The sequence below is a fragment of the Chionomys nivalis genome, chromosome 8 (assembly GCF_950005125.1).
Source record: "Chionomys nivalis chromosome 8, mChiNiv1.1, whole genome shotgun sequence".
In the NCBI taxonomy this organism is placed as follows: Eukaryota; Metazoa; Chordata; class Mammalia; order Rodentia; family Cricetidae; genus Chionomys; species Chionomys nivalis.
In genome coordinates, this window is record NC_080093.1 from 66212027 (window position 1) to 66234100 (window position 22074).

General features: G+C 48.7%; 1 protein-coding gene across 5 annotated transcripts in view; it reads right to left on the reverse strand.

Moving 5' to 3' along the window:
• The window catches only part of Tacc2 (transforming acidic coiled-coil containing protein 2), a 112553-nt gene that overhangs the window by 28274 nt on the left and 62205 nt on the right, over positions 1–22074 (reverse strand). For 3 of the 5 annotated variants that reach the window (XM_057779557.1, XM_057779556.1, XM_057779555.1), the window contains exons 2-5: positions 18617–18753; positions 7709–9008; positions 3822–3882; positions 1464–1665 (exon numbers count right to left, since the gene is read on the reverse strand). In XM_057779557.1, the coding sequence (XP_057635540.1) occupies positions 1464–1665; positions 3822–3882; positions 7709–9008; positions 18617–18753 (1700 nt within the window). Of the gene's footprint in view, positions 1–1370; positions 1666–3821; positions 3883–7708; positions 9009–18616; positions 18754–22074 lie in introns of all 5 variants that reach the window. The other 2 variants (XM_057779553.1, XM_057779554.1) reach the window with 1 other exon arrangement.

The following is a 22074-nucleotide window of genomic DNA, read 5'->3' on the forward strand; positions in this document are numbered from 1 at the left end:
ATACCGCAGGCTAGCTGGCCACGGAGCCTCTGGAGAGTCTCCTGTCCCTGCCCATAGCTCCCTGCAGGAGTGTTACGATCACAGAGCCGTGTACAGCACGCCAGGCTTTTGACAGGGGTTCTTGGGATTCGACCTCAGGGTCTCACACTGGCACAGCAAGCACCTTTACTCCCCGAGTCAGCTCACTAAGCCCTCCCTATTTGCTGGATTTTTGCAGAAACAGTTGTCAGAAATTTTAGTGACTGTGTTAGCACATGTCAACACACATACTCCCAGATCAAATGTGTCTAATTCTCAGTACAAGCCCAAGCTTGTTTCTAAAGGCTTTTTCTGGTGTTCAGATTTGTTTTTTAATCTAGCTCAAGAGAGGTGGGCCAGCAGGGAACTGGAGATGATATCAAGTGGGAAGTGAGATGCCTGTGTCCAAATGTCCTCGCTGCTTCTGGGACATTAGGCTTCCTGGTCCCTATACTTCATGCGGGTGATGGCTGCTGCAAAGTTCAAGCTGACTGAGCCTATGCTCAGCTGTTTATGTACCCTGGCCTTGCGTTTCTTTTATCTCAAACCCATCTTTAGCACCTATGATGTTCATAGTAGTTAGTGTGGGGACATGAAAAGGAATCAGAACTGTTGCCTTCAGTAAACAAACAGCCCAGGAATGAACAAGAAATGCACACACATCTTCATCATGGTGCTAAGATCCCCCAAATCAAGCATTAAAGGCAAGCAGGGAAAGGAGTGGATATCCAGACAAAGGTTGAGACAGGCAAAGGTGGGAAAGGGAGAGCAAGCTTCTGGTTCTCCTGTTTCTATCTTCCAGACTGCTGGGATTATAGGTGTGGGGAATTAACCCAAGGTTTCATGCATGCACACGACCAAATGAGTACACCCCAGCCCTAAGATACATGAATTATTCAAGTCAAACAACCAGAGAGGAAGCAGAAACTGAATACACAGCACAAAGGAAGACACTGAGATACAAGTGCTTGGGATCTTCCCAAATCAATCAAGTCCTCATTAGCAAATCTGGGGAAAACCTCTGGCTCCAGGCTTGGTTAAACTGTGTGACCATATTGTCTGACCAATCTGTGGGGGATACGAACAATGATGGCACCAAAAGACCCATAGGCGGGTTGACCTATAGCCAAAGTTCTATGCGACTGAGGTTCCTTTGGAGCTGTGTCTTTCAACACTACAGAAGGTATCAGAAGTCATCCAGCCAAGAACAAGCAAGTGAGGTTTCAGGATCTGGGTTAGAGGGGACTAGTCTGGTTCTCAGCAGGCATCATGTGGTCAAGGGGCAGCAGCTCTCAAGCCTTAGCTTTGCATACAGCAGGAGGTGTACAGGTTGTCACACGGGTGATGGTTACCTGGCTGGCAAGTATCTTTCCTGGCTCTCTGCCCCCTAGCGACAGTATTCTCCAAGGCAAGGTGTGGGTCGGGCTGGCCACCGAGTTGCTTACCCTCTGAGGGCGAATTGAATTTGGTCTCATTTACAAAGTTAGACAGATCCGAGGGCTGTGGGAAGTCCTGTTTGTCAGCATCCAAGTCCACTGTCATACACGTCCACTTCTGGCTGGTGACGGCCAGTTTCTCCTCGTCTGTGGCATGGACCACCGCAGAGATTGCTGGGGGTGTTTCCGGCGTGGCAGCTGGAGTGGAGTCCTGTGAGGAGAGGAGACAGCCTCTTCTTTGACCCAGTCTCAGAATCCATGCCCCTCAAATCTGGGAAACCCCTCTACTTGTTTTCCTGGGACTCTGATCCACAGTGTCCCCAGAAGAAACATTCCTCTATTGATCTCCTTTATTGATGATTGATTTTAGAGAATGACCATGGCTTTACCAAAATTAATTAAAAAGAAAGCTAGACATGGTAACTCCTGTCTGTAACCCTAATTAGGCAGGAGGATTGCTGGGAGTATGAGGCCAGACTGGGCAAGGATGTAAGACCCTTTCTCTTACATTCTTGTAAGGGGATGTGGCCTGATGGTATGTTGCTTGCTTAACTTGTATGTGCACAGTCCTGGGCTCAATACCCAGCACTGAAAATCAACAACAAAAAGCCTCAGTATGGTGGTTCACCCCTGAGATCCAAACACTCAAGAGACTGAGACTAGCCTGGGCTATGTCCTAAGTACCAGGCTAACCTGAACTAGTGTGAGACCCTGTCTCAAAACAAAACAATACAGGCTGGAGAGATGGCTCAGAGGTTAAGAGCCCTGATTGCTCTTCCAGAGGTCCTAAATTTAATTCCCAATACCCACCTGGTGGCTCATAACCATCTATAATGAGATCTGGTGTCCTCTTTTGGCATGCAGGCATATATGCAGGTAGAACACTTTATGAATAATAAATCTGTTGTAGGATAATGCTCTTATACCCTGCAAAGATTTATCACTAATATTGGTTTAATAAAATGCTGATTGGGCAGTAGCCAGGCAGGAAATATAGGGGTGTCAACCAGACTAGGAGAATTCTGGGAAGAGGAAAGGCTCAGTCTGCAGTTACCAGCCAGATGCAGAGGAAGCAAGATGAGAGTGCCTCATGGAGTAAGGTACCAAGCCACATGGCTAAACATAAATAAGAATTATGGGTTAATTTAAAATGTAAGAGCTAGTTAATAATAAACCCGAGCTAACAAGCCAAGCAGTTTATTATTTTTCTAAGCCTCTATGTGTTTTGTTGGGACTGAAAAGCTGCGGGACTGGGCAGGACAAAAACTTCTGTCTACATAAATCTTTTAAAAAACAAACAAAAACAATAAATAAGTCTCTGTCTTGATTATCTGAGACACCCCAGTCAGTTTTACAGTTGTGCCATCAGCACTATCTAACAGTTCTCCCACCAGTTCTTATGAAAAGAAGGGGGTTTTACTGCCACTATACAGTGAGAACCCAGGAGAGAGTTACAGCTGGCCCTCAAGTCTCCTATTCCTGGGCTAAGGTCCTAGTATGTTCTTTCACTTCCACCTGGTCAGCAACTGAAGCTGGTTTGAACATGAAGATCAACTTATCTTATAACCCAGAATGGTAGCAAGCCTACCTGAGGATTATTTTCCTTGGTCTAGGAGGAGGTTTATAAGGCATGGCATGAGCTTGTTAGAAACACCACTAAGAGGGAAATAGACTCATAATGAATTCAAGCCCCCGCTTCTTTTTCTTAAAGATTCATTTTGTGTATATAAAAGTTTTGCCTGTGTGTCTATATGTGCATCATGTGTGTGCAATACCCACAGAGGCCAGAAGAGGGTGTTAGAACCCTCATACAGACAGTTGTGAACCACCATGTGAGTGCTGGGAACTGAACTTGGATCCTCAGCAAGAGCAGCAAATACCTTTAATTGCTGAACCAGCTCTCTAAGCCCAAGCTTCTTAAGAGTAAACGTCCCCCATCTTCTACTCTAATTCTGATGGCATAATTTGGTGTTCCTGATACATAGTGAGTCATCGTCCTTTTTCTCACTCTGTGTCCATTGATCTCAACTTGATGCAAGTTCTCAGCAGGTTAAACGGTCAGGAAAAACAAAAGAATTCCCGCTATAAAATCTAGCCCTCATTTTCAATTAATTCCTCTCAGCACACACCTTGATCTCTACCAAAGTGATGTAGATCAAAACACTCCATGCCATAAAAAGGAAAAAAAGGAAAACTCTTTTCTCCCTGTTTTTTGGTTTGCATGTATGCATGGCGCATGTGCATCTGTGCAGGAATGTGTATATGCGTATGTGTGTGTGTGTGTATGTGTGTGTGTGTGTACAGACAAAGCAGCATAAATTTCCTGGTTAGCAGTGTAATACTCAAGGGATCAAAGGAGTGCTGTACCTGAGAAGGCGGATCAGACAGAGGGGACCTCTTTGGTGACTTCTTCACCCTAAAAGTGTCACTGTAAATAAAACGGAAAATGTAAACACGGGGTCACAGATCATTCCCAAGCACCCGGCAACCACCCAGCCCTCCCGCCTACCCAAAAGCTCGTTCTGACTTTTTAGCCGATATTATTTTTGCCCCCGAGGGGAAGACCCATCAAACTAGAGACCTTTAACAAGAAGCCACTTTGGAGAGCTGACCCAGAAAAATGCAGCTAAATTTAACTAACCGTTCTTACTATCATGCAGCGACGTTGTGGTGAGGGGAATCATTTCTGAGCCAGCTAAGGCTGGGGGAAGGGCTGCAGGCTCATGACTAATTAACAGATTCAATTTTCTCATGGGCAAGGAGACACGGCTCTTAATGAATAGCCAGCCGAGCCTACATGGAAACAGAAAGTTCTGGATCCTGTGGGGATGCAGGAGCCCTTTGTGCTCACAGGAACACGGAGCCCAGTGGGTTCTTCTGCTCTGGAAGCCTGAGTAGGGTTCTGACTGAGGAGGAGTCTCCCCAGCTGTGGGTAACGACTCCATCCTCTTGTCTCCTCTTTCTCCCCTTCACATAAGGTGATGGAGGTGGGGCAAACTGACCCCAGGAGAAAGTGATGAGTTTGAGCATAAATAGTACTATTTGGTCCATTAGTCAGCATGTTCTTGGGGTCAAAATCAAAAGTGAAAGCCCTCGACCTGCAAACTGGCGTCCAGCTCTCCCCACTATGGTTTTAGAACCAGGCAAAGCTAGAGCTTAGGTGTGGAGGAGGCAGGGTCCCTCAATTAAAATCCCACCACCCTCCTCTGTTTTCCCTGTTAATTAAGTAGATAGAGAAATCTGATACCCAAGTTCCTTCCTTGTGTACTCTCAAATACAACACTCCAACAATGGCATTGGATCATAAAAAAATACCATAAATGGTTTTTTACAGCATTTATGGCATTTGCCATCAAAAACAGTCCAGTCCCAACATAAGGCATATATTTATTCATGCATATAAATATATAGTTGTTTTATAGTTGCTAAATGACTTGAAAATACTAAAGCGGCTGCTTGGGTAGGACAGAATTGGGAGCCTCCATGCTCTCCTGAAGGCTGCCAGAAGCCTGGGTCCAGGTCAGCTTCCCCAAGGCACCATAGATTCAGAGCCCCAAGCTGTGCCCTGGCTAGGGTATGGAGGACCAGAGGCATCCGAGTGGCCAGTGCATTGATACATGGCAGAGATACCCATAGATGAGACATGTTAGCATCCAGTCTAGACATAAGTAACTAAGAACATGAATCAAAGCACTCTGGCAATGGTTCTCAGCCATGGGTTCCACTCCGAGTGGATCCCACATTCCCTCCGGTTTCTACAAGCACGAATTTGAAAGATCCCACATGGTAGTGCCTCGGCAATAACAAGAAACAGCCTCAGCGGTCTCTGCCCCAGGCTTCACGCAGCGCTAAATATGAAAGCATCCTGCTACTGAACGCAATCACCCGCCAGCCCAACTGACAACAAAAGAATGGAATTGGGTGTTAAAAACCAATATATGGATTTCAGAGGAAGATACGAGGGCTGGGGGGGATGACAGGCAGGGGAAGGCTTCCATTTCGGACAGACAAGCAGGCAGCTGTTGGCTAACCATGTTTTTCACAACCAAGCAGTCTCGTGCTAATCATGATGAAACAGATAAGTAACCTTGACTGCAGGGGAGCCCTGACCCATCACTGCCAAGATCTATACAGAAATACAGCAGCCACCACAGAGAAGAAAGGAAAAGGGTTGCGAGCACAAGCCCCACATTGGATGCAAGAGGCAGATTGCATTAAATTTACTTACAACAGAGAACACACAGACATCACATCTTCAACCATCCTAAGACAAAAAGACAAAGAAGAGAGACAGACAGAAGGAACTGACAAAAAGATAAATCTGCAGACACCGGGCACTAGTGGATTAGGATGTGGCAGCCATCCATGGCGGATTCTGCTCCAGGGTGCACAGTCCAGCCTTCCTCTCTAGCTTCTGACCACCCAGAGGGTTGGTACCTAAGAGCTCTGCCTCCGCAGGAGAGTCTTCCAAACCAACAGGCCCACATGTACTAAGGGTGACAGTGGGACACAGGGTCAGCTTCCCCAACCTCCTTAGCTCTGATGAACAAAGGGGGGAAAAATGACTGGGGATGTATTATACTATCTTGGGTCAGAAGAAGGGAGTGCTTACCAGGCAACTCTCTTTCTAAAGATGAGAAGTTACGACTTTGAAGTGTAGTAAGCATTGCTGGGTTCTTATTCCACTCTCCCCACCCCCAAACTGGGTTTCTCAGTGTAACAGCCCTGGCTGTTCTGGAACTCACTCTGCAAACCAGGCTGACCTCAAATTTAAAAATCCGCCCGCCTCTGCCTCTCAAGTGCTAGGATTAAAGGCGTGCACTACCACCACCTGGTTAATATTAATACTCCACTCTTAAAATAAATTTCTACATGGATTTGGGTGAGTGGGTAGGTAGGGAGGAGCTGGGAAGAGTTGGGGGAGGGGAACCGTGAACAGAGTATATTGTACGAGGGAGGGAAAATCTATTTTCAGTAAAAGTTAAAATTAGTTTTAAAAATAAGTTTCTAATATGAATCTTATAGAATGTCTATGAAGGGTCTGATTGGGGAACAGAGCTAAAAACAAGTTCATGTTTGGAGTCAAACTGGCCTTCAGTTACTGTAAGATAGTGACCGAACAACTTATGGCCAAAGCAGAACCTGAATTATTCTTAGATATCGTGCAGATGGGTCACTTTGTATTAGTAAACCCAGAGAGTCCAGCCTGGGATGGGAGGCTGAGTCTCCCACCTGATTAAATTACACCAATGCTTCCCAAGAGAGCCAGGATGTCTGTAGCAGCTGGACAGACACATGGTCCTTGGCTTATAGATCCTCAGGAATGGACCTATAGCTGACAAAGTTGGACTTCTCAGGATGAGTGCTGGGCACCAACACAAAACAGCTAGGGACAATCGTTGGCAAGTGTTTGTGGGCAAAAGCCATTCTTCCTAGGGATTCTAGGGCTTCCTTCCCCCCATCCAGGTCGCACCAATCTCTTCAGGTCTTATAGAGACTTTCAAGTCTTATTTGAAAAAGATGTCCAATGGAAAGGCAACAAAGAGACATTTATTTATTTATTTTGGTTTTTCGAGACAGGGTTTCTCTGTGGCTCGAGGAGCCTGCCCTAGAACTAGCTCTCGTAGACCAGGCTGGTCTTGAACTCACAGAGATTCACCTGCCTCTGCCTCCCAAGTGCTGGGATTAAAGGCGTGCGCCACCACTGCCTGGCAAAGAGACCATTTTTTAAAATAGGTTCATTGGAGGGCAAGCAGTAGCTCTCCTTCTGGGGCCTCCTACAGCCTGCTGCCCTATGTGGCCCCTGAGTTAGAGAGACATCAGCAGGTAGAAACAAATGCTGTAGATTCTGAAAGGTGTATATCCCAACCAATCCAAAGGCAACGCCTATGCTAACCAGGGAGGAGTTCAGCCACCAACAGGAGGGTAGCCAGGCCTGCTGCTTCTCTACGGAACTTCCCATATTCCCCTGGAGCTGAAAGGTCAGCATTAGCTAAACATAAAACTTCAAGTCCCTGATTTATTAAGGCGAAAGATCAAGGACTCTGTGGGCTCAGGGATAAGGAGATGATACAGCTACAGAAAGGAAGTGTGTATCCTGCCTGCTTGCAGAAACAGCTACAAAAAATGGTGTCATTACAGCGACAAGGGGCAGGATGAGGGCGGCTGGGGCTTTTCCCAGGCACAGGCAGGACCAGAAGTCACAGCAACGCACACCCACTCTGAATCCTCGCCACCTCCCTCCTTGAACTTACGTCTTCAGGGGCGTCTTCTTCTTCTTGGCGGGCTTATTCAACCCATCCCCGTCCACTTCAGCGGTACTGGCTGGGATCTCAAAAGAGGCTGGGGATTTAGAAGGTGAGCTGGGGGTCTTAGAGGACGTCTTAAAGGGGTCAAGGGACTCTTCACAGGCATCAGGGTCAAAGTTGTACGACTGTTGGGGCAGTTTGGGAGAGTCTTGCATTTTTGAGGTGGAGGAGAAAGGGTTAAAGTTGGGGTCATCCCACTTGTCTATATCAAAGGTGTAGGTACCTTTAGCAATAGGGATGTCATTGGGTTCAGTAGGGGACCTTGGAGGTGAGGCAGGAGTGTTGTCAAGTTTCTCAGGTGTCTTTTTCATCTTTGGCCTCCTTAGGGGCATTTTGGCAGCTGGCTTCTTGCCTATCTTTTTGGTGGGAGGGACGTTTTCCTGCTGACTGTCCCAGTTACTCTTGTCCTCAGAGTAGTCAAACTCCAGCCTCACTGAGAGTCCTTTGGCAGGCAAGTCCTCCTGCCCCCCACTTTCTGATAGGGTCACCTCCACTGCCTCAGGGGCTGTGGTAAGAGGCACTGATTTCCTCCCCACAGGGGGTGAGTTCTGCACTCTGCCACCTCCAGAAACCGGAGGGTTGACGTCTTCGGCCCTTTCCAAAGTCAAAGGACAGTTGGCTGTGGGCACGGGGGTGGGTTCCAGGGGTGTCTCTTCTGACAAGGTGCACCCAGTGCTCTCGGGTGTGGCCAGCTCCGTCTTTGTCTCTGGCACAAGGTGTTCCTCACTGGGGACTGGACTCTCTTCACCTGGCTCCTGCTGGGTCTCCTTCACTGGTGGGGTGTCTGTGGGTTTCTTGGTGGCCTGTTTCTTTTTCAAGGAAGGTGGCCGTGTTTTTTTAGTCCGTTTAAGGGTACTGGATGCACTGTTGGATCCAGTACCACACGCATCTGTAGCAAGGGCCCCAGCTTCGGGGCTGCCCGGGCAGGAAGCACCGTCAAAATCGCTGGCTTGCAGGCTGAGCGAGCGGGACAGCGTGGACTTGGAAGGGGGCACGGATTCGGTGGATTTCCTCCGCGTGCTCACCTTACACTCCTGACCCTTGTAGTCGGCAGAGCATGGCTCCAGGCTCTGAAAGTTGTCCACCAGCTCGATGCTGTCGAAGTCTAAGTTGTAAGTTCCGCTGCTGGCTATCGGCTTGTCTTCATCGAACACCGCCGAGGAGGAATGCGGAGGACGGAAAGGGCTTCCTTCCACGGACTCGCTGCGAGGGCCATCGGGAACCACGGGCGGCTCAGAACTGCATCCTGAGGAAACGGAGACAAAGCGGTCACCTAAAGACATGGGACACTTGATAGCACTTCTCACGCTGTACCAGATGCCCACTCTGCAGAGCAAAGGTTGATAAACTCTGAAAACGGGCATCCTGTATGGGCAACAAATCCCGGTTTCATTGCAGCACTGGCTCCAGACCCTGGGCAGGTTTCCCTCAGTTCCCTCATTGGTATAATGGGAACCAATCAGAAAAGAGATAAAGACTTGCTGTAGATCACTGTCCTCATAGCCTATCAGCCATTACCATGGCCACCAAAGCATTCGTTGACTCCTACTTACAAGAGACTCTCAAGATCAGGCCTGATGACAGTCCTCATGAAGAAGGCTGTGCAGAGGGTCACTAGACCCTAACCTGAGAGTCCCATCACTCCTTCCTATACACACTCAAGCTGGGTATGGTCTCACTGTAGAGCATGGAACTCCAGCTGAAAAGAGGACTATCTTTGTAGCTATGCAGAAACTGTCAGCCTTGCTGAGGTGACTTTCTGCGAGGTAGCTGTTTTGGGGTTACCCACGCTCTGTAAGTAAGGCCACGCTGGACTCTAGAGGAATGGTACTTTAGTCTGTCATCAGTGTTCTATCAGGTTTGCTTGTAATCTTACCAGGAAAGTCACGAAACAAAGAGAAAAGTATCTTAGACAGAAAGGGCTGTGTGTGCAAAGGCCCCGGGGTAGGAGAACCCTGGGGTATTATAAAAAATAATGATGGGGCTGATGCTGTTGAAGTCAGACAGGAGCAAGACAGGAAACAGAGAAGGCGAGCAAAAAATGGTCAACCTTTGGTATGTAAATTAAATATGGTCACAGTCAACTCTGATCCTGATTGCTTAGGCACTGAGAAGAATGTGCAAGGCTTTATGTGAGGTGTGTTGAGCAGGATTGAGCTAGCCCTTCACCACCTGCGCCCCCAGACACGACCTGGATGCTCTCCCACCAACCTGCCTGCCTGCCTTGCTCTCGCTTTGCCTCCTGTCCGTTCTCCATCCTCTCTTCCCAGCTTTTTACTCCTCCAACCCTGTCAGCCAACGGGGCTGCTCCTTATCTTCCAACATGCTCACGGACAGCAATGTCAGCCAAAGGACGCCCAACGATCTCACAGCCCCACTGCTCCCAGGAAACCCACCAGCCCTTGCATGGATTTCTGGGCTCCCAGCTGTACTGCCATAAAAGGGAAAACCTTGTCCTGCAGAAGGCAGAACATGAAACAGAAAAGGCAGTAGAGTGCGGATGGACCGTGGACTGTGCACATGGACAGACATGATGATGCATTAGCCCCTCTCTCCAGGTAAGCTTCCAGCTAAAGTCCAGGAAGCCATTATACTTGAGTTTCAGATAAATGGACAGTTTGGAAGTGAAAGTGTCACATGAGATTCAAACTGGCCTGGGTGTCCTACGTCTTCACTTTCTTTTTTTTCTTTTTTTTCTTTTTTTTTGGTTTTTCGAGACAGGGTTTCTCTGTGGTTTTGGAGCCTGTCCTGGAACTAGCTCTGTAGACCAGGCTGGTCTCGAACTCACAGAGATCCGCCTGCCTCTGCCTCCCAAGTGCTGGGATTAAAGGCGTGCGCCACCACCGCCCGGCTTCACTTTCTTTTTTTAAAATATTTATTTATTATGTATACAATATTCTGTCTGCTTGTATGCGTGCAGGCCAGAAGAGGGCACCAGACCTCATTACAGATGGTTGTGAGCCACCATGTGGTTGCTGGGAATTGAACTCAGGACCTTTGGAAGAGCAGCCCCATCTTCACTTTCTCAATAGCTGTCTTATCCTTCGTCCCAACAACCCAGGGAAAGGCTCACAGTCAAATAAGCCAGTCTGTTTCTGTAGACTGCACCCTACCTCCCCCAACCCTGAGCTGTGGATGCTCTCTGCTGTCTGCGGGGGTGGGGGAGGGTCCTTTCATGGTGTTTCCTAACTTTGCTCACAGGCAAGCCCTGCAGCTGGATCCCCTGCTGATGAATTGGGAGAGGACAGCACAAGGAAACGGTAAACCTCCCAGGCTCAGAAAAGGGCCTGCTTACCTGTCTCCAACCCAGGAAACTTTCCCTCAGAAAGCTTAATAAACATCCCTTGTACTACGAGTACCTGGGGAACCCTGCCTGTCACTCTAGGAGCCAGCGCTAGCGCCGGGCCTTCCCTCTCTCCTCTAACCCAAACTCCACTAGGCACACACGCCCTGAGCATTTGCAGCCTCCGTCCCAGTTCCCTACCATCTCCAAACACACTTGCTTCCTTCCCATCTCAGAACAGGTCTCCGCCTTTCTTCCTTCTGATGTCACTTCCCTTCTCCTCTGAGGCCCTTGGGCCTTCAAGCACAGCTTCTTCCTGTCAGCAGCAACCTCTTCTTCCTGCCCTGTGGCTGCTCCGGGATATTTGGTTCAGAAGGCGGAAGACCAGAGATGCTGGGGGGTGGAGAGAGGTACTCTCACATGGACTTTGGCAGCAGGGAGAGGGGCCTCAGTCAGCCCTTCACTCTGGAGACAGACCCTCCAGTACCAAGCTTTCCCTGTGAATCTTCTCCATAGTCTCGGCAGCCTTCAAAGGTCAGTAGTTTCCCCGCATCACGCAACAGTCAGCAGATACTCAGCCTCACATGTGCTCCGTCCTCGCGCCTACTCAGACTGGCTTTCCTATTCAGAAGTGCTGTTCCCTAATTAAACCACAGGCAAAGAACCCAGTTTTGCTGCAGTTTCTTATCCTCAGCCCAAAAGATGCTTGGGGGCAATCCCTCATTGCAGGGAGCCAGCCTGTTAGGTGTAGCAATCCTCACCTCATCCTTAGCTCTGACCTACTAGACATCAGTAGCATCTCCTATTCTAGTGCTGACAAAATGTCTCCAGACATTGTCTCCTGTCCCCAGAAGGACAACACTCTCCCTGGTCAGGAGTTGTTATTTTACAGAATGGTTCTCAGAGCAGGCAGCTCTTCCCATGGTCCTTTACGAGGTTGGGATGGTCTTTCCATGTCATTGCCACGGGCAAGCCCAGACTTGTAAGGCAAGCATGTCTAGTTGGGTTCCCACTAGATTGCTACATAGCCGCACAGATCTGCATAAAGACTTCATTCATCCTAAACCTGGGGTGTCTCCGCCTCAAGACTGGGTGACTTCAACAACAGAGAAGAAATGTGTTTCTCATTGTCCTGAGTTCTGAGGCCGAAGTCCCACAAAGGAGGTGTCAGCAAGTCTGGTCTCTCCTAGGGCTTTTATCCTTGGCTTTCAAGTGGTCAAGTTTGGCTCTGTTGTCTTTACATAGCCTTTCCTCTGAGTAGATATAGCCTTGATGTCTCCTTTTTCTTTTCTTTTTTGTTTCTTGAGACAGGATTTCTCTGTGTAGCTTTGGAACTTGTCTTGAAACTCACCAGGCTGGTCTCGAACTCACAAACATCCATCTCCCTCTGTCTCTGGGGTTAAAGGCTTGCTTGTACCACCATCGCTGGCTTGATGTCTCCTCTTGTTATGGGCTCCACCACCCTAAGACTCCACAAACCTTAATCACCACCTGAAAGGCCCTATCTCTCACACATCACATCAGGAGTGAGGACTTTAATGTGGGGATTTAACAGGTACACAGTCCAGTCTACAACACCGGAGCTAGGCAACACAACAGATACGCAAACAAGCCTATAACACCTGTGCTGGGTAAAATACCTTCAGCTAAACAGAAACCAGAGAGAAGTAGAGGAAAAAGTGTCCTGACAACTGACGTCACCCACCTGAAGTCTCCCCACCTTCAGCGGAGGCCACATTTCTTAGCCTGCTGGAGTGTTTTCCAAGTGACACTTGAGATGGCTAGAGCTGTCCCTCCTGCACAGTGAGCTCTCTCAGGGACAGGGATGTAAAGGCTAGAGGGAACCCTTGGCGTCCTGACATGCTCAGATTCTCAGCTGACTAATAAATCAAGCCCATAGGAAGCACAGCGACCACCTAAGCACACTAATAAGAAAAAGGTCTCCTCTTTCAGCAGGCTAATGGAGATCAACAGAGCATTCCTTGGTCCTCTTGTGGCATTTTGCCAGTGGCTGTATGCTGTGGGACAATGGTCTTCTACCCTGTCACTTATATTGTACTGTTTTAATAAAACACTGATTGGCCAGTAGCCAGGCAGGAAGTATAGGCAAGGCGACCAGGCAGGAAGTAGAGGTGGGGCAATGAGAACAGGAGAATTCTGGGAAGAGGAAAGACTCAGTCTGCAGTTGTCATCCAGACACAGAGGAAGCAAGATAAGAATGCCTTGCTGATAAAAGGTACCAAGTCATGTAGCTAACACACACAAGAATTATGGGCTAATGTAAGTTATAAAAGTTAATAAGAAGCCTGAGCTAATATGCCAACCAGTTTATAATCGATGTAGACCTCTGTGTATTTCTTTGGAATTGAACAGCTGCAGGACCAAGTGGGACAGAAACTTCTATGGATAAGGAGCTGCATCAAGACTCCCCAGCAGGGTCACAAAGGGAAGTAACCAGTGTGTAGAGGACCAGGGCCTGGCTAGATTCTTGGTTTCCCCACCTAAGTTTCCCTGGGTGAACACGACCATGGTGGGTCACTGAGATCACTGAGCTCTGGTTCCCTCACCTGTCTATGCAGCCACAACCTCCTACCATCTTTCTGACATGAGCTGAGTGGGGCTTTGGACTGGCTGCAGGGGGCTCATGTACCTCCTGCTCAACGATATCCTCTATCTGCAGAACACCTACCGCAGGACAAGAGACCAACACGCTCCACCTGGGCTCCTCACCTTACACATGGGGAACATGTGTGAGGCTACACATCAGAGTCCCCAACAGCTCCACTTGTTGGGACTGGGTACATATTCACATTCACATCAGGAAGTGGAAAGTCACCTGGCCCAAATGCTGTGGTACCCAGACCCAGCTCTGAAAAGCCCTGATCCTCAACTTGTATGTCCTCAGCCTAAACATCCATGACCCCTCAAATTCCCATGCAGAAACCTCATTCTCAAGGCAAGATCTCATTACCAGGTACTTGGGTCACGCCAGGGTTTTTCAGAGATGAGAACAAACGTCAGTATATACAGAAACAAGCCTCCTGTGGTAGACCCAGAAGCACCGCTGGCAGCTAACGTTGAGACACAGTCTAAAATCAGAGACCAGAGAGCCGTCTCTTTCCTACAAGAGGAAATGTGTAGGCACACGGGCCACTGAGCAGCTCCAATCACCATCAAGACTTCTCCAGGCTAGGAGGGCTGCCAGCAAGAATGTGCAGACAACTTTGTCACTACAAGAAGATGGCCCAGAGAGGATGGCAAGGAGCTCACCTCAGCTCTTCCACCATGTACCTGGTTGATCATCTGCTTCCTGCTACCTGACCATCCTGTGGGGCTCAGCTCGGGCTGCAGGTCTCGGGACCAGCTGACAGAGCTGCTCAGCACACGGCTGGGTGCCAGTGGGCACAGCAACGACTCAGCACCTATGAGGCCAGAAGCACCGAGCAGCCACAACACAGACAAGCTGCACAGGAGAGCAGGAAGCTAGAGTTCCCATTCCAGAGTCTGTCACATGCTGCAGGACGAAGGGAGGGTCACGACCTCCAAGGATGGGAATGCTATTCAAATAAAGGATACTTAGCTCTCCAAGAGGGACATGAAGCAGACAAAAGTCCTATTACAAGCCTAACACAGGGAAAGTTCATAATCCAAAGCTATTATTTAATCAGGTGAAAGACAAGTACGTTTCCCACTGATGACATTGCCTAGTGTTTTACAGAAACTAGAGGGGAGAAATTTCGGAACATGCAGGCTACTGTCTTCATTTATACATGGAAAACTGGACTCCTCAGTTGGGGACAGATGCAAGGTGAGCATTCCTCATTGTGTCCTTCTGTGCCATGGAGCACAAAAATGCTCACAGGATCCAGCATACAGTAAGAAACTGCTTTGTTAAACAGGTTTCCAGGAGGAAAACCCATGTTTGTATTCAACAGTCAAAGGTCTTGCCTATTATTTCCTGTGGTTCCTGGGGCTCCTTAGTGACATTCCAGGCATTCTGCAGAGGAAAACTATAAACAATAGATTTTCCCCTCCTGCCCTTTCTTTCCCATGGTTTTCAGAACAAACCCTTCTCTCCCCAGGGTGACCCACGCAAGCGCACAGTGCCTTCTCATGCCTTTGTGGTGCCCCCCACAGGTCTGCAGAATGGATAGGAAGATGGGGGGGCAGCTCCCAACATGTGCAACGAATCAGATGATCCTTTGTATAGCCCAAACCAAGGAGGTGGGTACTTTCTGTAGGTTCAGTCCTCAGTTCAGGTCTCCTGACTGTAATCTCTATGCTGACTGGCTCTCCGCAATTTTCAAAGAAGTGTAAAGTCCCTGTTCAAAGACTCCAAAGGGCGTAGTCAAAGGTTCTGAGGGATTGTGACTCAGCGGCAATCAACATCTCCAACCCCCTCTCCACACAGGCTATCTCAAGTCTCAATAATGGTCATTCTTTTATGAACTGTCATTTAAGTAAGAGATGGGGTTGTGTGTGCTTGTTTTTCTGCTTCGTTGAAAAAGAAGTTAAGGAGTGGCTGGCGCTGCCGTCCCTGTCCTGGGCAGCTACTGCTCTTTAACAGTTTGCACACCACCGTGACGAAGACTGAGAAGCCAGAGCCTGGCAAATGGGAGCTTTTCATTGACATCTGACCCCAGGGAGCTCCTGCACCACTGTGCCCTGCGCTTCCATCTTGCTCTAATGCTTACTATTTCAGACTGGACTCAACTCATTCACAGCATGGGCTACACTTCAGACTAAATTATGAGGCTCCAAAGCATCATGGCCAGACCTATGGATTTCCAAAAACCAGTGGTGCACTGGGATAGACATCGAGTGTGCCCTGGGATGGACATCGAGGGTGCCCTGGGATACACATCGAGTGTGCACTGGGATGGACATCGAGTGTGCCCTGGGATGGACATCGAGTGTGCCCTGGGATGGACATCGAGTGTGCACTGGGATGGACATCGAGTGTGCCCTGGGATACACATCGAGTGTGCACTGGGACGGACATCGAGTGTGCACTGGGACGGACATCGAGTGTGCACTGGGACGGACATCGAGGGTGCCCTGGGATACACATCGAGTGTGCCCTGGGATACACATCGAGTGTGCACTGGGATGGACATCGAGTGTGCCCTGGGATAGACATCAAGTGTGCACTGGGATGGACATCGAGTGTGCCCTGGGATAGACATCGAGTGTGCACTGGGATAGACATCGAGTGTGCACTGGGATGGACATCGAGGGTGCACTGGGATGGACATCGAGTGTGCACTGGTTTAGACATCGAGTGTTCACTGGGATGGACATCGAGTGTGCACTGGGATGGACATCGAGTGTGCACTGGGATGGACATCGAGTGTGCACTGGGATGGACATCGAGTGTGTATAACCCAAGCTCCTATTCACAGTCCGTTAGAGACCTCAGAGCTTTCCCAAGTCATTCTCCAGAACAGAAGAAGCCCAAGTCAGTCCTGATGGAGCCCATCTGAACGCATGGATCCACTTATGCATTGTGCCACTGTCGGTCTCCTCGCTTCAAGCATGGGTGGCATGGAATGGTTCTGATTTGGGCTATTCTGAAGACAGCCTTGAAGGGGATGCAAGAATAGGACATGTTTCAAAGGATGAAAACAGCAAGCGTCTCCACTTATCCCAATAATGGAATTACTGACTTATAACATTCTCGACACGAGGGACCCAGTGGCCCTTAGTTTTTGTCTGGGTCACCTTTGGATCTAAGGAAGCAACAGCAAAGTACAAAATTAATGGGTCATACAACCTAAAAAATGCAGATGATCATATGAAGCAAATTTACAGGGCCAGTCGGGCATCTCCACAGAAGAGATGCTATGTCACTGTCTAATCTTGTCTCAGCTGGAACAGCCGTTCTAAGATGTGAAGCCATCTTGGAGGAAGTTGAGATGATGAAGAAGGGGTACCATAACATTCTTCCAGGTCAGGGTGTTTAGCATCCATTCTCCAAAGTCCGTTACCTCCGCTGCCCTTTGAATCTGTGTACACTTGCCAGTACGGACCACTGAACGCCTGATTCCAAGCAGACGGAATGGAGGCTGTGTCTGTTTTTGTGTGGTATAATTACTCAACCATCTAAAGTTTCAGATGGGGCAAGACAGATGTTCAGTGGTGGTAAATAGCTCCAAGCAGCAGTCAGAGCACTGGGCAGGAAATCCCGGAAGATGCACCGAGGGTCACAAAAGAAACTTCCCCCTATGCATGCCTTGATGGTGTGTTTGAGCTATAGGTCTACAAAGTGTTATTCAGCCACTTTCCACTAAGAATTAGGGGTGAATTTATAAACATGATGTGGAAAGTACCTTTTCATTTTGTGTTAGGACACAAAACAGAGGGAGGGACACTAAGTCTCAGAACTGCAAGCAGCTCTCTGGCTCCGCCAGTCCTGTCAGCCCTCAGTGTGAAGCCCCCATCTGGTGAAAACTGCTCTGCTCCCCAGCACAAGGCATCCCAGTTGTTCAACCAAACCTTGGGCCTTGAATACTTTCTAAATCAGTGGCCTGTATAAACCATCAGGAGGAAAAATAATCCCATCCTTTTTTTTTTTTTTTAAACAACGTCAACATCAAGACCAAAATGTTATTTTCAGTTACAAAGCACTTGCTTCCTGACCAGCGCAAAGGTAAGCCCAGACTTAGGCCTGTCTTCCTCAACTGCCAGCTTCATCCCTGCTAGGGATGTCTCCAGCCAGGCTGCGGGTGCTCAGCCTCAAGGTCCACATTCTATTCTTGGTTCCTCTGAAGACAAAGTAGGCCATCAGGAAGATAGGGTTAGGCCAGGAGAGGAGGTGGACCTTAGAAGTGACTGCCCACAGAACCTACCGCATAGTCTGCAGGGAACTGACTCTGTGTATACTCACCATGGAGGAGGGCTGAGGCCTAGGAGGCCAGAGCAGTGTCTAAGGATAGAACCATGTGGATCCCGTGGGGTCATTTCTACCTGGCTAAATCTCTTTTCAGACCTTAAACTTCCCATTAGAGGTGGCACCAGCTTCTCTGGTATAATGGGGAAGCGTGCAGAACAGCATCCATTGGAGATGATCTGTTCCGACCCCAGTAATGGCCACATCTAAATTGTACGTGAAGGTGCTAATTAACTCCTACGAGGAGACAAGAGATGTGGGCAAGTGTCAAGCCATCAGGAAACCCAAATGTCCAAGGGGTCATCCTCTACTGACTGACTCTTCTTACTCATGGGCTCGCAAGCACTCCCCCGCCTGGGAGGGTTGTCCTTGGAATGCAAGTGTAGAGTGAACTGAGCTGTCTCGTGTCAAGATTCACATGGGAGAAGGGGTCTATCAGATTCTGCCTCAAATGTCCATCACCCAGTTACCTCAACCCTCAAACCTCCCCGAGCCCGTAAGAGCTCAATCAACAGAAACACTTCTAGTACGCACCCAGCACAACCCACTCTATGTTTACCCTTAGACGCCCTAAAAACCAGCGAAGCGTAAAACATAGCCAAGAGAAAGGGCATCAACCACTGTGGGCTGTCTAAACGTCAACTCTGTCCCCTAGAGCCACTGGCTCCTGCTATCTGGTTACCTGATTCTTCTGGGACCGGTGGAGCGCTGACCTCAGGCTCTGGGGTGACTTCAGGGGGTGGTGGGGGTGGGGCTGGTGGTGCTTTGACAGGGGTCGTTGATTCAGGGGTCTCAAAGGCTTCCTCCGAGTCGGAACTCCTGGAAGAGAGAGATAAGAAACATAGGTAAGACCGCCAAGTGGACATTCTGCTGAGAAGGCACGGCCTTCTTACTCTCCGACAAGTAGATTTGGGACCGACACTCAATTCAACTGTTGAGACAGGTGTGGAGGTCACCTCAAAGCATTTTTCCCAGGAACTCTGCCACTGGCATTAAGATCAAATGATAGGTTCTTTGAATGTAGCTTGAAAGACACATGTCCATCTAGTGGCAAATTCACACCCAGTGGGGTCTGTGGATACATTTTGGTGTGTGTTACCTGGCACACCGAGTCAGGCTAAAAGATGGACAGTTTTTAATGTTCACCACGATGGCGCCAGCCCACCTCCAGGATTCTCATCTCGTAAATTCTATTTGCATTCACTCTCTCCCCACCCCAGTCTGCCATTCTTTCTACCCTCTGCCTTCCCTGTGCTTCGAGATATTTATTGGTCTCTTCTCCTGGGCTGAAATCACCATGCAGATGGTTGGCCTTGTTTTGCACAGTACCCAGGGCCTAAAACGGAAGGCAATGAATGACCATCTGTAGAGTGAATGAGTGAGAGTCGGGAAGCCTGCCAGTGGAGGGCATGCCAGACCAAGCCACAAAGCATGGCCAGCCACTCCTCAGTGGTGTGGCGATAGCCCTTGGTGGTCCCTAAGAAAGTCTACCTGAAAGGAAGCCTCTTTATGCAGAGACCTGGGCCAAAAGCCCACCAAGGAAAGTTTCTCTTGGTAACAAGTCAGTGGACAAGCCTTCTCCCTTCCTTCTGCCCCAAGCTACTTGATCTCAGTCAGAGGAATGGGCAACCCAGTTATAAGTTCTCTTGCTGCCTCTTAAGACACAGGGCAGCAGTTCACTGGCTCAGGATGGCCACAGGACCAAGGCCAACCTTACCTGGGAGGACAGACTCTGTGGGGAGCAGCAGCATGCGGCCCCCATCTCAGAACAGTTCCAATGTGCTGATCCCTGGCAAGGAAGGAGGAGACTACCAGGAGGGTGGCCACATAGGACGGCTGAAGATTTATAAACAGGTCATGTCACAGCACACTAGATCACATGGGTATCAGTGAACAGGAGCCTCCCCCAACACTGTGAGAGGCTCCCAAATGCTCAGCTCCACAGGGTCACAGAATTAGTTACCTTGGAAGAGGTCACCATCTTCTAAAGACCATCAGCTGACCAGCAGAGTGTCAGCAAAGCAAGCAACAGACCCCTCTCTGCAGACCATTAGATTAGGACCTAGGAAATGAGCCGTTTGATGAGTTCATCTACATCAGGGCTGGAGATGGGGCTAACTAGGAAGTTACTGTCTAACACGCGTAAAACCACAGGCTTAACTCTTAACACAAAACAGGCATAGGGGTCTGTATAATATTAGCACTTGAGGTTGAGGCAGGAGGATCAGAAGTTCAAGGTCATCCTCAACTATGTATCATGTTTGGGACTCAAAGAAATCAACAAAAACATCAGAACTGTTTTTATGGAACCCAAGGAGCTAAAGCCAACTTTGTATCAGATTTCACTAGCAAACACTTAATTCTCACAAACACAACAGGGAGGCCACTGATTTCTTTCCCACTCGCATATCAATGCTAACAGACCTAGCTTTTGTCTATGGGGAAAATTTAAGCTCCACCCACACTTGCACAGCAGCAGATTGGTAGGTGAGGTTTCAAGAGTATGGAAACACAGGGAGGTTACACAAATGAACAGCAGAGAGGAATGAATGTCCTGATCTAGGCCTGGGGTGTAGTCCTGGGAACCAGTGTCCTCACCCTAGCATAAACATCAGGGACAACCACAACAAAACACAGAGTTAACATGCCTCTTTCTGGAGCTCCTTGGGCAGCTAGCAGCCTAGAATCCCCACGGTTGCTCACCGCTGCCCACATCCAATGGGTCCATTCCACTGGGAACCACATCTGCCCGGAGCCAAAAGCCATCTCCACGGAAAAACAGCCCCAGTTCCCGCCTATAATGTTCTTGCTAGCATCTCTTGGGATCTAAACCTTTTTCATGGCATCAACAGAAAAGGAAGCTGCCCCGGTCCCCTAGCAAAATATGCCGTGAGCATCTCCTGAGTTCAGAGGCCCCAGGCCACCTACTCAAGCTGGGGGGGGGGGACGGGATGGGGGGGACACACACAACAAAAGCTTGTCCTGTTGCTTCTGCACCTCTAGGCACTCAAGGCTTTGGAACACAAAGGGCCCTGGTCTTTCTCAGTGGCACAAGTGACAAGGAGGGGCCAGATGCTCTTGCATCCCAGCTGTGAATTCCAGTGAGGTTCCTACTGCAGCAGCCGCCAGCCTGCACACCTGCTCAGAGAACCACCACTCACCCGGGGCCTCGGGTGGGCAGGGCATGAGGACACCGTGCTCATTGTGCCTCATCATCTTTTTACGATGAACTGTGTGCATCAAAACACCATGGGCCACTGTGGGCCACTTCTGGTGCTGCTGGCCTTGTTTGCATATTTCCACACTGCCTCCCAGAAGCAGAGAGCAAGTTAATTAGAGGAGGCAGACAGCAGCTTTTAAAATTCGCTCTTTCCTCCCTGTTCAGCTTCCCAGGGGCTTAAAAAACTCTTCCAAGAGCGAGAATTTCTGCAGTCCGCCCACCACGAGTCTGTGCACAAGAATAAAGCAGCTGGGTAGAGTCCCACTGCTCGAGTCCCACCGCGATGTGCCTGTTTGCTTTTTTTTTTTTTTCCCACTAGCAAAGCACAAATAATTACACAGCTGAGACTCCACACATTTTCATAATGGAAAAAAAGGAGGAAATTAATTTGTCACAAATATGTATCAGAAACAGAAACGGTGTTGCAGCTTGCTAAAACCCCTCCAGATTTCAAGAAAATATGTTTTGTTTATCAAGACGTGAAAATGTTTACCATGTAAGAAAATACAAGAGTTATATATATGTACATGTGCAATATATGTGTAAATACAAGACATTAAGCACAAGGCTATAATCAAGACTGTAATATACACATACATATAACACACATGCATGCACACACAGACACTTCTATATGAAAAGTACAACAGCCAGCATTTGTGGAACATTCAGTTATGCGTCGGGCACCAGCCTAGGTCTATTGTGTACGTACATCTATCTGTCATCTTCAGAACTACAGGCTGGAGATATAGCTCACTTGGTAGAGTGCTCGTCTAGCGTGCATAAGGCCCTGCGTCCAATTCCCAATTCCCGCCACTGCACATACTAGGCAGGTGGTGTACAAAAAACAAAACAAAGTAACTACAACAACGGACAACTAGCTGGCCTGATGGAGAACAGGCCTGTTTCACAGACAACAC